At 33.3% G+C, this 18,152-nt stretch overlaps 1 protein-coding gene across 1 annotated transcript in view; it reads left to right on the forward strand.

Annotated features, from left to right (window-relative positions):
* Window positions 1-1,211: 1,211 nt before the first annotated feature.
* Window positions 1,212-18,152, forward strand: part of LOC110023733 (COP9 signalosome complex subunit 3) — a 39,066-nt gene continuing 22,125 nt past the window's right edge. Inside the window, exons 1-6 of the mRNA XM_020723291.1 lie at window positions 1,212-1,467; window positions 3,539-3,654; window positions 3,784-4,030; window positions 7,697-7,754; window positions 7,834-7,923; window positions 16,188-16,250. Coding sequence (XP_020578950.1) covers window positions 1,283-1,467; window positions 3,539-3,654; window positions 3,784-4,030; window positions 7,697-7,754; window positions 7,834-7,923; window positions 16,188-16,250 — 759 coding nt within the window. The 5' untranslated portion in view covers window positions 1,212-1,282. The remainder of the gene's footprint in view (window positions 1,468-3,538; window positions 3,655-3,783; window positions 4,031-7,696; window positions 7,755-7,833; window positions 7,924-16,187; window positions 16,251-18,152) is intronic.

Here is an 18,152-nt window from a genome sequence, read left to right on the forward strand (position 1 = left end):
ACAAGCCTATTTATAACCCCACGAGTAAACCCTAGACACAATATGCAATTACAATATTACCCCTGTACCATACCGCGGGGGCAAACCCACGTAACTTTCCAATTTGGACAGATTCTTCCGCTCCGCTCCACTCCGCTCCGCTTCGATCCAGCGTCTGTCCCGATATGGTATATGAGCCATACCATAACAAGCAATTAGGGCGAGGAAAAACTAGAACGACACAAAAACTAAGTCTGTTTGGCTGCAATATGAATTTACGTTAAATAGAGCTTATCAAATATGATTAATTCATATTTTATCAAAATGCAGAGAGTGGAAGAGTTCGTGAGAGATGTCAAAATAAATTCACCTAGCAATCAGATTTATAAATCCTATTTTACGTCGATAAAATGATGGAGCACAAGAAAATTTGATGTAATGGGGTGTTGGATTTAAGTTCTATTTTTTTATATTGGTTGGATTTAAGTTAAATCCACATGCATTTAAGAATCTTAATATACATATTTCAAATGAAACATATTAAGAAAAATAATAGAATATTTATGAGGCACACAAAAAATTCAATTTATGAGATATATGAAGAGTGTTTAGTAGTCTCTGAACTAGGGTTGTCAAAATGTCTCATTGTTCACGAATAGCTCGTGTTCAGCTCATTCGCTAAGTTAACGAGCGGAACACGAACAACACAAACAACACAAACAAAGATTAGTTCGTTCGTGTTCGGCTCGTTTTGGCTCGAAATACTACTAATCAATTATATATATATTTCTTTGATGAATAGTATTTTAAGAAAAACTTAATCGACTACAAGACTACAAATATTTATAATCAATTAAAAGTATTCATTAAGAAAATAGAATAAAAACTATTAAATTAGATTCAAATGATATTTTAATATAAACAGTAATTTTTAAATCTTGCTTAAATACTTAACATCTTATCACTACTTGATTAGGGTTGTCAAAACGACTATTTGTTCGTGAACGACTCGTGTTCGTTTCTCTAAGCAAATGAGCCGAACATGAACACACTTTTTGAGCTCAAAATATCAACGAGCCGAACACGAGCTGAACCTGCTCGTTTACACCCCTCCGTTGGATGTAATATTTTCTCATGAATGTGAGAGAGGAGTGTGTTCTATGTGCTTATTTATGATTTTAACGTGCAGAGCCGTAAATAAAGGAATTTAGAGGTGATATGTGTAAAATCATTTATTTTGTTTACTGTGTGAAGCCCCTGCTCCTGCAAATCATTCAGCTTCCGTCGTTGCTTCCGCTCCTCCATGGGCTCAGTAGAAGCTCTCGTAGCGCATATCCAAGGCCTTTCGGCAAATCCCGGCGAAATCGCTCACCTCCACGCCATTCTCAAGCAATCGGAGGAGACGCTTCGCGTGCAGGCGTCTCGTCTCGTCCCTTTTATCGAGCAACTCGATCCTTCCATTCATTCCCTCGGTTATCTCTATCTTCTGTGAGTTTCCTTTGCTTTCATCTATGTTATCCTTCCTTTAAGATCTTCCAAAATCGTCGTTTGTGGTTTTTTGTTTGATCTTCGGTTAATTAGCGATTTATGTACCCTTAGGTCATGAGTGCGGTCGATTTTTTTATCATAGTAGTTGTGAATCTTTCGCGTTAATCAAATTGGATTTGTGCTCTTCACTGTTTTTTTTAATTGCATTAAGCTGCCGGATAAGAACTGTTAAATGAATTAGGTTAGTTTCTTGTTTGGTGTCTTGAGGTTTTCAGGGGTTTAAATTTGTTAAGAATGAAGGGAGTCGAACAAACCCTTTTGGCATTTGTGTTTGGTTTGTGATCGACATGCTTTTGATGTTTGTCTTGTAGAAGAGTTTGGGAGAGAGTACAGAGTGCTTTTTTTCATCAAACATGATGGGAGTCTCTAACATGTCTAGTTTTTATTTATTTTTCATTTTTAATATGATATCTACTTGCAAGCTCTTACCTTTCTTTAGTTGAGCCTTTTTGTTTTAATCTTTCTTGGGTATTTTGGATGCTGGTTTAATGAATCGAACTATTTTGGATGCTGGCTAATGAATCAAACCTGTATGGACGATGGAATCATTGAATGCCAGTTTATAAATCATCAATCATCATATAGAAGCATAATAGGTCCTATCCTCAGTTCCTATTTCTCTAAATACATCCTGTAGATTTGCATGGCTTCATGGAACGTGGTTTGATTTTATTGTATGCAAAGTTTTTTAAGCAAAGTTTGGATGCTGGTTATGAATCAAACTATTTTGGATGCTGGCTAATGAATTAAACCTAGAAGGATGACTGAATCATGGAGTGTCAGTTTATAAATAATCAATCATCATATAGAAGCATAGCAGGTCCTTTCCTTGGTTCCTATTTCTCTAAATACATCCTGTACATTTGCGTGGCTTCATGGAATGTGGTTTGATTTTATTGTATAAAAGTCTGCTAAGCAAACTTTGTAACTGGACTTTATGAAGCGGGTGCATTTTTAGACGACTCGTTATTTCTCAAGCTAAATAATATGAAATTCCATCTTCTAAGTTTGGTTGTTCTAGTTAAATACTATAATTATGCATAGAAAACTCCTATTCTGCTGTACATCACATGCCATTCTGTTCTATTTTCGTCTCTTTTTTCTCCTTTGCTGTTGGGATGGGTTCTTTGCGTCGGAAAATTATTATTATATTCCTCAAGCATGAGCAAAACAGATTGTGACGTCAAAAGATTATGATGCTTTTTCAATCTTGATCAATTTATTACAACTTCACTCTGAGTGGGATCCTAGTGCGATGAAGTAAATAAATTATTAGATTTGGGATGTGATATGTGCATATTATATATTCATCTTGATATTACGAAATCACTTTCATCAAAACTATGTTTAGAGTGTAAAATGGACTGCAAGAATTTTGCGGTCCTACAGAAGAAAGTCATTATATTTCAGCCATGGTTTTCTATGCTTTTCTGTTATATAAAGCATTCACATTGGAAATGTCCTGCAATCTGTTTATCCTCAAAACTGCCTATCATGTTATTGTTGTAAGAGGAATGACATGAATATAACTTTTAGTGGTATAGAAGTCTTATTTTTGCCTACCAGTTACTGCAGTGTGCCTGTACAACTTGGTTTGGTTCTGCAGAACTCAGCGACATTCTTAAAGAGTCCTGTTTTATCTGTCTTCCAAGGTACTTCACTAGTGCAGCCTTATCTAGTGGCATGATCAACAATCCATATGAGTTGTTGCTTCTATTAAGCAATCATAAATTTCGTTTAAACTTATTTAAAAATTTCAATCCCTGAATCTGCATTAGTATACATCTAATTGTTAAGAAAAGTGTTCCTGACAATTTACTTTCTGTTTTAATATCCTTTTTTTATTTTTGAGGAAAAAACTTATTTTCCACTACTATTGTAGCTTCCTACGAACAGTGGTTTACTTTGTTAAATATGTTTTGGATTTTTTTTTTTTTTTTTTGCATTTTTAATTAAATTTTTTTGTTGGGGTTTATTTGATTAAATTATCTTGCTGTGGTTTATTTGATAGGGAAGCATATTCATCTGGACCGATTGCAAGCGAAAATATTAGCAGTTTCCTTGCATGTGTTATTGGATTTATCAATTTCTGCTCAGCAGAACAGATTCGTGTAGCACCTGAAAAATGTATGATATGCTCAATGGCCCTGAGCGAAAAATCAATTAGCTGCTCTCTTTTCAATTTTATTTTTCTATAGCTCTTAAAATGTTTTCGTAATGATCATTTTTATGCCTATTCCTTTCACTTTTCTGTAGTTATATCTGTGTGCAAGAGGTTCAAGGATCAAGTAATTCTGCATCAGGTGCCATTACAGGGGGTTGCTCCATTGAGGACCGCTGTTCGAAAGCTTCAATCTTCCTATGAGCAATTGACTGCACTTCATCCCGATTTCCTTCTCCTTTGTCTATTGTCAAAGTGCTACAAAGCAGGCACAAGTATTTTGGACGATGTCGTATTGGAAATTGATCAGCCCAAGGACTTTTTTCTGTATTGCTACTATGGGTAAGTGTATAGGTTGCCCTGAATTATACTTGTGTTACAATTCTCTCCTAAAAAAAATCCAAATACGATTGAAAACATGCAGATGGTGCGTTAGATTGAATTATTTAACAAACAGTAGTATTTTTAAATGTCATTGCTTCACCCTCTCTAAGATTTTACATAATCAGGATGAAGGTTTATGAATCTTGCTGTATATTTCTTATTCTATGATATTAACCACTGGATGTTGGGTTTACAATTTTTTATTATAAAACCATGCTGTATAAAATTTCAATATGCATGTGAAGTTGGACACGTTTTCCTTCATTCTTCCGTTACCTGACAATAGCTTTTTTTATTTTAGGAAGAAGAGTCAATCTTAGCTGCCATTTCATATCAATGTGTTTTGAATGTTTCTCCTGTGTATTATTCAATCATGCTTGCTGTCAGACCTCCATTGTCTAGGCTGGAACTTTTTCACTTCATTTGAAATTTGCTTACTTTTGATCTTGTTCTTTTGATAAATTTTGAATTTTTAACAACTTTGGATCATATATAGTTATGCTTGTTTTCTACAGTTCTACATGATGTACTTATTGAAGTTTCTTTGTATTTTGGTTTTAAGTGGTCATAAGAGGTTATTGTAGATTTGATGCCATATTTGTTCTAGAAGGCATACTTTTTGCTTCCACTAGAATAGCCTTGCATAGATGTTGGAATCGTTTAGCCGCCTGAATGAGGAATTTGCAAGAGGCCAGAGTTGAGAGGGGGATTTTTTACCTATTTTGAACATGTTTCAAAATTTGTTAATTTTGTGAAGTGGTTGTGGAATGAACCTAACAATTACTTACACATTTATTGAGCATACAGTGGTTCTATGAGAAAATTCTTTGTTGGGGTGTGGGGTGGGGGAAATGAACGTACTAGAGAGATGTAGAGAACCGAATTTCCATTGTACAAGCATACAAAAAAAGTATTTTTATATCATGCAACAAATTAAAATAAGCAAGCTGATTTACTTGTGTGTCTATGCATGCAACACAGCAAAATAAAAAATTGCATTCAACAGTTCAAATATAGAAAGGTTGATTTACTTTTGAGTGGGACAAGCTTAGCCACTCTTATAAAGGTGGTTTATATCTGATGTCATATATTACATTCTTTTACTTTTAAATAATCCTATAAACCGTTATGTCCTAGCAATAGTTTAATCTATGAACTTTTCGTTACTATGTGCTATTTTTTATGCATTGAGGAATACCAATTTAGTCATAGCCAAATTTAAATTCATCTTTTCTTCATCATCTAAATAATTCTTCTTTCTACTTGTTGATGATAATGCAGATTATTCTAAAAAAATCATGATTTCCATTTGGATGGTATTAGATATCATACTAGTGCCAATTGAAGGTGGATTTGGGTGAATAGCTTCGTTACCTTTACACAATGTATTGGAGTTCATAGATTTGAGGCTTGAATACTCCCTCGACAATGTTGGGGTAAGATTGTGTGCATAGACCCTCGATTGTTGCTTGTATAATAAGTTGATACTAGGCATTTATTGAGTATAATGAGAATTAATATGGTGCACATTCAAGAAGAAATGTGCATCTCATGCATTTTGAAGTTATTAAAGATTTCTATGATGAAGCAGTGGTTAGTTTGAGAGGCAATTATGGATTGATCATGAGCTTCCAATACTTCATTATCATTGCCCAACTTTTAATCAGATATTTCGATGCTTATAAAGAATATTCTATTCAAGGGGCCTTGGTGCATGCTTTTAGTTCTAATTAGTGAGATATTTATTTAAATAAGTGGAGAGTTAGGATATTGCAGAAAATGTTAAAAAAATAGAGTTTAGGATTAGTAGAATAAATGTTAAGTATGTAATATATAAGTTTAGTTGGTGTGATGTTTGTAATTATAAGTCATTTAGGTAATTCCTTGATGTGATACTTCTAAATATCTTGGATCTCTTATATAGAATGTGAATATAACTTTTATGAGTAAACTAGATGGCAAAATAGAAAAGTGACTCAAGGTTGCTATTGTTGAGTTTGGAGCTCCGCTTGTCTTCCCGCTCCCGCTCTTGTCGCGACCCCAAGTCCAGCTTCCGCTCCTGATCGCGAAACGTCGCGACCCCAACCTGCTCCCGCCTCCATTGTTTCTGCCTCTCCTTTTGTTTTCGCGAATCAGCGCTCTCTCCCACTCCCGCCTCGTGAAGAGAAGCGTGCTTCACACCTTTAAATTCACGAATCGGAGCCTCCCAACTTCGGGAAAAAAACTGCTGGTGTAAGTTATGGAAGGTAACAGAAGAGGAAGAAAGGTATTGTGAGGTATCGCACGGCTCTCATTCAGTTTTTTGCACGACCTTTTTGTGTTATTCTTCGAGCTTCCTCGGGATAAAGGAAGAGAAGTGCAAGGAGTAGTTCCTTGCGGCAAAAGGAAGAAGAAAGAAGAAGAAGATTGTTCTCCCTTGATTTTTTCTTGGTGGCTTGTGGTAGAAGTGAAATTGAGTTTATTTTTCTTGTAAGTTTATTTTCTTCGGTGTATCTCAGTGTAGAGAGAGAAGAAGAGAGAGCAAGGAAGCAAGAGATCCCTTTTGTAAGTCGAGACGATCGACTGGTGTAAATTCCTCAAGTAGTAAAATCCTTTGCAACTCCGTGAACGTAGGCAATCTGCCGAACCACGTAAATTTGTGTGTTCCGCTGTGTTACTGTTTTCTGGTGTGAATTTTCTCGTGTTATTTTTTCGCTTTCTTCGTCGATTGTTCTTCTATTTTTATATATACCACAACAACCATACATATTTGAGCGTTAGATAATTAAAAAGTCTTTGATAGCTGAGTTTGGGAGAAATGAGGCATTTAAATTGTCGTTTTGAAACGCTAGAATGGATAATTAAGGTATGATAATATTTGAGGAACAATAAGAGTGACATACATGAAAGATAAGGTTGTTGAAAGTAAACTAAGGTTGTTTGGACATGTTGATAAAATCAATGGCAGGAAAAAAAAAAAAAAATAATATATATATATATATATATATAATAGATTTAAGAGAACATGAATAGAAGTTGTTCAAACTGATCAGTAAAAAATACGTTTAATATGCTAGAGAGCACTCAATTGAATTGAATAGAGATCAGGATTCATAAGGCTGATCCGAACAATCGGAATTAGGCTAATAGTGATGAAAACAGCGTGGTAAGTGTATTGATTATTATTATTTTACCATTGTATATAGGGGTGAAACATATTGAAAAAATTCATGACAAGCCTTTGCACCTATAATATAATTTCTATTTTTTTATTGCATAAAATACATGCCTGAAGCGTACGACTTGCACTTTTTAGTATCGTGCAATATTTGAATATCAAGTGAAATATGCATTATTTTTCACTTGTATGAAGTTGATGCTTTTTTCCCTATGTGTGATGGTGAAAAGTATTTTACAATTCCTTGTTCTCTGGTGTTTTGATTCTTGTTTTACTTTTTGTTCTTTGGGGGACCAATTTGTTGTCACAATATTTTTTTTTAACTACGTTAACATAAGACTTTTTGGTTTTTTGTTTATTTTTGTACACGTTGATCATTAATTTTCTATTAGTTTCATGGTATCATTATGCCTTTTCTTTCTAATATAGTTGTGGAAGAAGTTTCACTGTTATATTTTACGTTACAGGGGAATGATAAATATTGGGCTAAAGCGATTCCCAAAAGCTTTGGAGTGTCTTCATAATGTGTGTAACTAGCATCCACTTAGCTTGCTAATTCTGCCTTCAAATTTATTTTGATGCTATTAAATGACAATTTTGACAGGTTGTTACTGCACCAATGACAACCATTAATGCGATAGCTATAGAAGCATACAAAAAGTATATTCTTGTTGCGCTTATTCATCTTGGGCAAGTATGCCGCTTTCTTCTTTTTTAGATGCATGTCATTGTATTTTGTTGTCACTTGTTATTTTTATTCTGACTTTTTCGTTAGGTTTCTTCTGTGCTTTTTAACTTAGGCAGAAAATACATTAAGGATTTTTATGTGTAATAACAAATGGGTATTTTCTTTTCACATATATTTATCTTCCAATTTACTTCAATTTGTCATCTGATATTTTTGGCTTAATTGATAAAGTTTACTAGAACTTGAGTTTTCAATCGAAGTGGGAGAAAATGGTTGAACAAATGAGGAAGGCCTTAGTTTCTCTAGCTTTCAGTCTTTGGAATTGATAAGTTTTAGAACTGAAATTTTTTATTCTTGCCTTAAGAGTAGATGCCATATATTGGGTTTGGAAGGCGATACACCCTGATGACATAGAATATGATGAAAGGATGTGAATGCATTTGGTTCTCCCAAAAAAAAAAATATTTTCTTTTTAAACAAAAAAAAAATATATTAATAATATTGAAATCAAGTAGGAATTTTTTTTTTCATTAAATCAATAAAAGTTACAAACACAATCCAATATAAAAAAAATAAAAAATCTACTAAAAACAACAAGGATAGAACTGATTACAACAACAACAACAAAGTCTTAATCACACTTAAAATTATCCAAACCCAAATAAAATATGACTGATACATAGACAAAAATTCAAAAAAGGAATCTATTGCGGAATAAGCTACTTTTGTGGTGACGATTCACCGAATGACCTAGTAGCACCTGCTATAAGAGATATTAATAAGCGAGTGACGAATCAAATTTAATAAATAAAAACTGTTTATTGAAGTATAAACGACAAAATACTGAGACATGCAATATGAATAATAAAAATAGATAAATCGGTGCCCTCAACTACAGTGATTTTGTAATAATAAAAAATTTTCATAGCTAAAATAGTCCTAATTTTAATTATGCTTATGATTAGGGATGTTAGTGAACCAACTTGGGCTCGACTTGATAAGTGGCTCATTAATTGAGTTTAATGAGCTAACAAGCCAAGCTCATGCCAGCCTTGACTTGACTCGTTAACTCATGAGCTGGCTCGTTTAATAAATAATTAATAAAAAATATACTTAAAATATATTAAAATTCAAATAATTTTTCGTTAAATTATTAAAAATAATTAAAAAAATGATATTTACATTTTATATCAAGTTCTTTCTTAAATACTCATTTTATTTATTGTTTTATTATAACACTAGCTTAAAGTAATATTTTTTTTCCTTTTCATGCTGAACAAGCCAACTCAAACTCTTATAATCCACCTTAATCTCAAACTCAATTAATTAATCAAAGCTCAAGCTCAAGCGAAGGGTGGCTTGAGCTCAACTCCCTACTTTTGATCATGAGTATGAGTTCTTTCAAACTATGTATTTTTATGCAAATATTTTTGTGCCACAATATTTGGTATACAGATAGCGTCAAACTGTTACACGCTAAAAAATCCGTGACGGTAGAACGATAATTTAACTTCTTATTATTGCACAAAGTTTCAGCACACAGATAAAAGAAGAGTAATGAGAGTAGAAGTCAATTTTTTTATATAAAAAATCCAAAAAAGAGAAAAAACTATAAGGACCGAGGTTCTCTCTTTACCTGCATTAAGAAAAATGGAATTATAAGTTATATTAAAATCATAACTACTTTGAAATAATCCAATAGATATAATTTTATAAAGATAGTTGGGACTATCACTATTGCAACATAACTACAATAGTCATGGTGGGGGCAATGTCAATTATAGTTGGCTATAAAAGTCATATTTAATTGTTATAACAGCCACAACAGAGCTACCAAAGGCATAGTTGAAGATTATCATAGTTGAAGATTACTAAAATTATAATTGGATAAAAAATCATTATTATATGAGGCTATAATAGTTGTAGTAGGGCTATCAAAGCCATAATTGATGGTAGTGAACAATGGCTGGTGGTTGATGGTGACCTTTGGTGATTGGCACCGAACTTTAGTGACTGGCAATAAGTGTCGAGACTTCAAAAGTTAAGCTTTAGTCAACTCACTCTCTTGCCTTTTATCTCACTTTCAAGTGAAGAATGAGGATATATTTATAATTTTTTAGATAGACACGGGTAAATTTGCTTTATCTCTCAAAACATTTCATCGAATGATCTACATTGATTTCTTTAGTCACTGGTAATTTGAACATGCGTCTTAATGACATAAAAAATGAATGATCTTAAGCTAGTCAAATTCCTCTTGTCAAGACGGTTGATTTGACTATAAGCACGCTAAACTTTGTCGAGACACTCAATTGAACTATAAGTATGCTAAATTTTGAGATTATTTAATCTTCCAACTGATGCATTGAAACATTCTACAACACTTCAAATGTTTGACATGGGCTTGTTTGGACTCGGATTGGATCCCTTTTGGCCTCATTAAATTTATCTTGTCGAGATGCTCTACTTGATTATAAACTTGTTGAAATTAAGGCTCGAATGATCTTTAATTTGAATTTAGAATGTTTCTAGCTCAAAATAAATTGATATTTGTGCATGGTGATAAAAATTTATTGGTGACACCTCAGGCGTACCGTTAATAATATTCCTATGACTTGCTTGTGATGGGTGGAATATACTCAATATTATAAAATATTATATTGGTATTAAGCCCTTCGTTGATGGCTAGCGAAACTGCCAAATCTTCTGAGAAATTATTAGATTTCAATGAGATTAGTGGCGCGCACGCGCACGCGCACACACACACACACATATAACTCAGGAGGGCTTGAACGCATTCGAGCCTCCAACCAACCTCAACAAATAATTGATGGGTCATTGGTGAATATGAATAAGTATACCTGATATTGTGGCACAAAAATATTTGCATAAAAATACATAGTTTGAAAGAACTCATACTCATGATCAAAAGTAGGGAGTTGAGCTCAAGCCACCCTTCGCTTGAGCTTGAGCTTTGATAGCCAATCACTAAAGTTTGGTGCCAATCACCAAAGGTCACCATCAACCACCAGCCATTGTTGACTACCGTCAATTATGACTTTGATAGCCCTACTTCGACTATTATAGCCTCATACAATAATGATTTTTTATCCAACTATAATTTTAATAATCTTCAACTATGACTTTGGTAGCTCTGTTGTGGCTGTTATAACAATTAAATATGACTTCTATAGCCAACTATAGTTGGCATTGCCCCCACCACGACTATTGTAGTTATGCTGCAATAGTGATAGTATCAACTATCTTTATAAAATTATATTCATTGGATTATTTCAAAGTAGTTATGCTTTTAATATAATCTTATAATTCCATTTTCCTTAATGCAGGTAAAGAGAGAGCCTCGGTCCTTATAGTTTTTTTCTCTTTTTTGGATTTTTTACATAAAAAAAAATTGACTTCTACTCTCATTACTCTTCCTTTATCTGTGTGTGTTGAAACTTTGTGCAATAATAAGAAGTTAAATTATCACTCTACCGTCGCAGATTTTTTAGCGTGTAACTGTTTGACGTTTTCTGTGGGAATTCAACTTCTTCAATGGCTCATAAGTGTACACTAGCAGTAACGAAGCCTCTCACTCCGACACTCATGATTCTAGGGAACGATCTGGAAGCCAACATGTCGGGTCTCTACTTTTGTTTTACAAAATAGACATTACTAGCGAAGACACCTCTTTTTTACCTTTGGAGGATCATGTATGTATAATGGAGGAATCTCAAAGTAAGATTCTTCAACTCTTATACGAGGCTTGAAAATCGACATTAGTGCCAACCGATGGTGCTTGCTTACCATAATATCAATCACTGACTAGAAATGCCCAACTCGAAAATACTCGTCCATGACTCTGTCCTCAACCTAGGGCTGTGAAATTGGTTTGAAGATCATAAATTACTTGAAAATTGGATCGAATTTTAGCTCGGATCATGCCATTCGAGCCGAGCTACGAGCCAAATTAAAGGTTCGATCTGTCCTCAGCTTGGATCGAGATTGGATCTGGATCAAAATAAATTCTTATGTATTTACATATTTAACTCCTAAACTTTTAGTTTTACATGCATAACACATTGCCAAATTAGTTGATAAGGATCTTTTGCTTGAACGGAGTGGCAGGGGTTCGAATGCCCTCTTTTTACAAAAAAAAATTGCAATTTTTACTGGTATGCTGACCTGGTGGGCCAAGGAGAGTTCGAGTCGGGCCAATCTGGTTCACGGGCATTCCAGACGACTTGTTTACAATTCGAGCTGGCTCAAAAATCGGATCAATTTACACTGAATTAGATCGAACTTTAGTAGGATCGACCCACAATTCAATTTCGATCCGGTTAAAAAAATTTTGATTCAATTTCGAGCTGGTCCTAGATCGGCTTAAAATCAGATTGTTCGCACCCCTATGTCAACTTGACTAGAAAGATAACAACCTTGATACTGCCAATTCACACACCCATCTTCCTCATCAGCCTCAAAATCAGCTCATGTTGTCACTTCCATCAAAGTCATGATCATTATCATCTAGTCATGTCATTAACTTAAGAAATAAATTGAAAGGCTAATTCGGTAGGGGCTGATTTATAGAAAATAATCAAGCTCATGTGGATAGCACCTCACTAAGGGCAACAAACTCTAAAGGAATAATAAGAAAATTACTAAATTTCATTCATGAGTATGACTGCAATCAATTTTTCAAGAAAAAGTACAGTTCATCTTGACCTACATCTCATACTCGAGAAACACTATATTTTTAGCACAAAATTGTGGGTTTAAGATCTAGGAAACTCGATTCAAACTCTTTCACATATGTTAAATTTGTCGAGCTATGCTCCGACCAACAACCAAGGACAAAACAAAAATTCTTAATGGATTACAATCGACCTTGTTCAAACAACTTAATGTTGTCAAGCCACACTTTGACTAAAAAACTATGATAAGTCAATTTTTTGGTGGATTATGTTAGGTCTCGTTCACACAGATTAGTATTGTCGAGCCACACTCCGACAAAAAATCTTGGATAGATAAAAAATTTTCGGTGGATTACAATTGATCTCTACGCACTCAAATTGATGTCATCGAGCTCCACCAACAATATAAGACTAGTCAAAAATTCTCTATAGATCTTATGATCTCTTTCACATAGGTTAATGTAATTGAGTAATACTCAGACAATCTCAGAATTTCTAACATCCTTGATTTCTTTCTTACAACATTTTTTAAACAGCTTAACGTCGTCAAGTAATATTATAAAAAATAAATTCAGATAGGTTAAACATACTTCCTAGATTTCTCATGGTATCTCATATACATATTATCTCGGATACGTCAAACATACTTGATGGATTTCTCATGGTATCTCATATTCATATTATCTCGGATACGTCAAACATTCTTAAGGAATTTCTTACTTTTCATTCTAAAAATTTTAATGTCGTCGAGTCATACTCCGACGAAAAACCTTAGATTTGTCAAAATCTCTTTTGTGGATTTTTCATGGTATCTTATATACATATTAATGATGTACAAATGACCTCAGATAGGTTCAAATATCATTAAGGAATTTCTTATGATATTTTTTATAAAGATTAATGTCGTACAAATAACTTGGCTGTTGCTTGATTCACACCATTGGATCATCGCTATTTATATGCTTTCATCCAATAATGAAACACATTTGGTTCCGCTCTCTCATATGGAGACTTGAGGCTTAAAAATGAGATTCAAAGAAACTCTGAAGACTTCAAGAATTTTTATGCTTCAATATTCCATCGAGTTCAGGCTACTATTTCCTTACTACTAATATCATCAGATTATTAGTGCTTACTATTGATGTCGGTTCCCAATACCTACAGGCTATCACTATCTTCAAACTGTTATTGAATTGGTGTTTCCTGGCTATCACCAACACTACCATCTAACCTATACTCTTAGACTGTTAAAATGGCTGGATTTCTATCTTCAATCTGTTTATGTTTGCCCATCATCTCTTAAATACATTCATTTATTAATGTTCATTAATCTTATTGCATGTCAACATTAACGTCATTGTCTGCTAACATTTTCATCCAGCATCATCCATGAAGCTGATGTTGACCATCAGTGTCGACATCAGTGATACATTTCGTTGACACACGTTACTCCTTATTAAACTAGTGCATGTCAAAAACGAGCAATATTATTTTTTAATATTCACATTCATAAGGCAGTTTATAGGAAGTTAGTATTGGATATTATTCTCACTAAAAAGACCTCTTGAGGGTAAGTGACAAATAATGCTCCACTTATATTCGTAGAGAACACGCTCATGGGGTAGTCTCAACTGGAAGTTAGTAATAAGCATAATCCTGACTATAAAGACCCTTTGAGGGCAAGTAATAGATAAAGTCTCTACTCATATCCTTGAAAGTTACGTCCATAAGGTAACCTTGATAAATAATAGATAAAGTCTTTACTCATATCCTTGAAAGTTACGTCCATAAGGTTATCTACTAAAAAGATCTTAGAAGATTATAAGCCTTAGAATGTACATGTACATTCTAAAATCTTAAAATGTTCCAAGTCTCAAAAGGTATAATTACACTAAAGAAAATCTCATAAGTTTATAAACCTCAGTATCTTATAAGCTTCATAAGGTACATATACACTTTAAAAAAAAAAATCTCAAGAGATTATAAGTCTCAGAAGATAGAAATACATTAAGAAAAAAATCTTGACATGCACTAGTTTATTTAAATGGTGAAAGAGATGAGGGGTTATATGACATTTTTATATAAATATGGAATAAAAGCAACCATCTTTATCCTTGTTTGACTCACTTTTTAATCCTAGGTAACTTGTAATTAATCCTAGCTTTAGCCCACTTCATTATTATTGGATGCATTTTTCATTAGATAATATAATCATACCTGGCTAAGTGAAGCTCCAAAACATATTTTTTTAACATAATAACATGGATATTAATTTTGAGTAACAATGTTTGAAATTATTTTTCCTAAACATTGAAAAGTAAGAGCAAAGATAAATTTGGATTTAATTTTTTTTACTATGGTATTTTTGTTAATTATAAATGTATAGCTCGTCGATTAAAAGGTGTGGGAGAACTTTGGTGTATATTTACTTACGGGACCATGACTATAAAGTTTGGCTTCTAAACTTTTTTTAACCATATACTTCATGTTGTTACAAAAGAAAATTGAGTACATATTTTTGTATTGATTTATTTTAGAGCGATATCACTCTTCAACAGGGTGAAGAACTGGTATATCTGCACCATAATCTCCACCATTTACCTAGGAGCCCAAAGTATATTCATGGACAGATTTTGTTCTGTGATATTGTGTGGATACGTTAATTACGATAGATGTCATTGAAATCCTTGAAGTTGCTACTCTCTCTTGATAAACTAACTTTGAAAACTATATTTGTTTTCTTGATGAAGTTGTGCTCATGAAGAGAGCATAAGATCTAGTGCTGATGATGATCTAGTTTTTAGTGCGTTAACTTCAGTTAATCATGTGCCATCACTATGCTCATATAGTTATATTTTGTTTGATTAATGCTACTTCTTCTAGAAATTTTGACATTCTGTAGAATGTTATTGGCAAATATGTGATAATGGTTACAAAATGCTAAAGTTGGCGTGTTATTGACTAATGATAATTAATGCACTTGACAAGATTTTGAAATATAATTGCAATTTGTTATTGTTAAGCTTCTTTTTTTTTCTTAAATGATTTATAATGATTTACAAATCATTTGTGAAGCTTCTTATATGAAGTATTTTATATTATATTTAATTGTTTGACGCTTTAATAGAAAATACTCTTATCATATATTTTAATTATATTTTGAATATTAATAACTTTATAAAGGATAATATTGTATCCATAACATGCTGTGCCCTACTATTTAAATTATTCTATGATGTTCTGTCTATGCGTCTGCTTCATAGATTAACTAGAACATGATAGAATAAAGATGTTTTCTTCCTCTTTGTTGCCTTTTTAATATGGTAGTCCAATGTAACTCTAACCAACCTTTCCTTTCTTTCTTAAAATGGGAAGATAAAACTTTTATGTGCTCCACATACTCTCCATTTTTTAACCTGCAGAAGACGAACTTGTTGATTGCCAAATTTTTTCACCTTTGAAATTTGACAAATGTGCTTTGAAATCTTAATTGATTATCGTTGATAATTGCTTAGATTTAACTTTTCTCTAAAAGTGAAGTAGTTTTGTATTCAATTAACTAATTTTATTCTACAGATTTTATTGCTGCCAAAATATACAGCGTCAACTTTGCTAAGAAGTCTTAAAAGTTATGCTCAGGTTTTCTAAAATCTCTCTCTTTTGAAGTTATGAAGGTGTTTCATATTCTCTGATTAAATTATGTTATGATTTCATTTCTTTCCTTGATAACATAAATGTATCTAATTTATGCAATTTCATTACTTGATTTTGTTGTGTCCTTGCCATCAAAGCATCAACATTTTAGTCCATTTTTGTTTCCTTCTTGGAGTTAGTTATTTCATCATTTACTGCTAGGACTTTGATTATTAAGTCATGTGATAAAGTGATCCGTTAGCATTTGAGGAAAGACTGTAGGGCAATGTGCCCTTGCAGAAAGGAAAGCAACATGTTGTGTTTTGTATTTTCTTGTTTACTCAAATCTAGCAATCTCACTTGAATTTGCCGATGGAGATATATAGTTTTAACAACAAATAATGATGTTGGCGTTGATGGTTGAATCATTAGGGCAGCAACCAGTGATGGTGTAAGAAACGGCATCACTGTGATGTTAGAGTGCGTTATTGGAGGCGTGGTCATTGTGGAAGCAATGCTGGCTTAGGTTTTGGAGGGATTTTTTGGTCATGTTGACATAGTTAGCAGTAGTTCTGAAGTGAGGGATACTGCAGCACTCTCTGTGAATGAAGACGACTTCGTGAAGCATTATTTAAGATATGGTATGAATTGCTTGATTTGATAAATGGCTTATGTATTGGTTGGGCTGAAATGTTATTTTAAGAGAAAAATGGAGAAAACAACGTGCAGGGCTAAATTTGTTTTGTTGAAATTATTCTATAAATTTTAATGCAAAGATTTTTTTTTTTTTAAAAGTAAAAAATTTTATTTGTAATCTAATATCTCCACTTTTGATTGTAATCAAGTAGATTTTTATTCTTCTCAAGTATTTTGTGGTTGCTTTTGCTAGTTCATATGCTATTATAAGATAAATATATTTTTTTCCATTACATCTGTCTTTTCTATGAATACTCTGATACACCATCTAACTATTACCTTTAAGTCCATCTAAATCACCACGAATAATTATGCTTTTTTACTCGGTCTTACAAATAAGATGTGGGAAATCAAAGAAATTATTTGTATTTCACTCCATCTCTTGAATTGATCATGCAAGGTATTATATAGGAGATTAAAATGAAAAAAACTAGGAAAATATTTAACTATTTCCCTTAATTTAAGGGATTACAAATTTATTCTAATTTCCTTAATTTAAGGGATTTACCAATTAATTTTAATTTCCTTAATTAAGGAAATTAGAATTAATTCTCACAACTTTGTTTCCATCTCAGTCACATCTCGACACTCCCCCTCAAGCTGAGGAATAGATGTCTTCCATTCCCAGCTTGGATACAAGATCATGGAAACTTGAATTGTTCAGCCCCTTTGTTAGAACATCGGCTAATTGTCTTTCTGATGGAACATAGGACATACACACTAACCCTTCCTCCAGTTTTTCTTTGATGAAATGTCTATCAATCTCAATATGTTTTGTCCTATCATGTTGTATTGGATTATGAGCTATATTAATGGCAGACTTGTTGTCACAGTAGAGCTTCATAGGACCCTCCCATGGGATTCTTAAATCATCCAAGATGATTCTCAACCATAGTAATTCACATAATCCTTGAGCAATAGCCCTGAACTTTGATTCTGCAGATGATCTTGCCAGTACATTCTGCTTCTTGCTCCTCCATGTCACTAGCTTACCTCCAAGAAAAGTACAATATCCTGTAGTTGATCTTCTATCCACTATGGAGCCAGCATAGTCAGCGTCAGTGTAGGCTTCCAGAGTAAGAGTGTCATTCCTTTTGAACAAGATTCCTTTCCCCGGAGTGCCTTTCAAGTAATGCAATACCCTGTAGGCAGCCTGAAGATGAGGTTCTCTAGGATCATGCATGAATTGACTGATCATACTTACAGAATATG

This window comes from Phalaenopsis equestris, unplaced genomic scaffold, assembly GCF_001263595.1.
Source record: "Phalaenopsis equestris unplaced genomic scaffold, ASM126359v1 Scaffold000229, whole genome shotgun sequence".
Taxonomy (NCBI): Eukaryota; Viridiplantae; Streptophyta; class Magnoliopsida; order Asparagales; family Orchidaceae; genus Phalaenopsis; species Phalaenopsis equestris.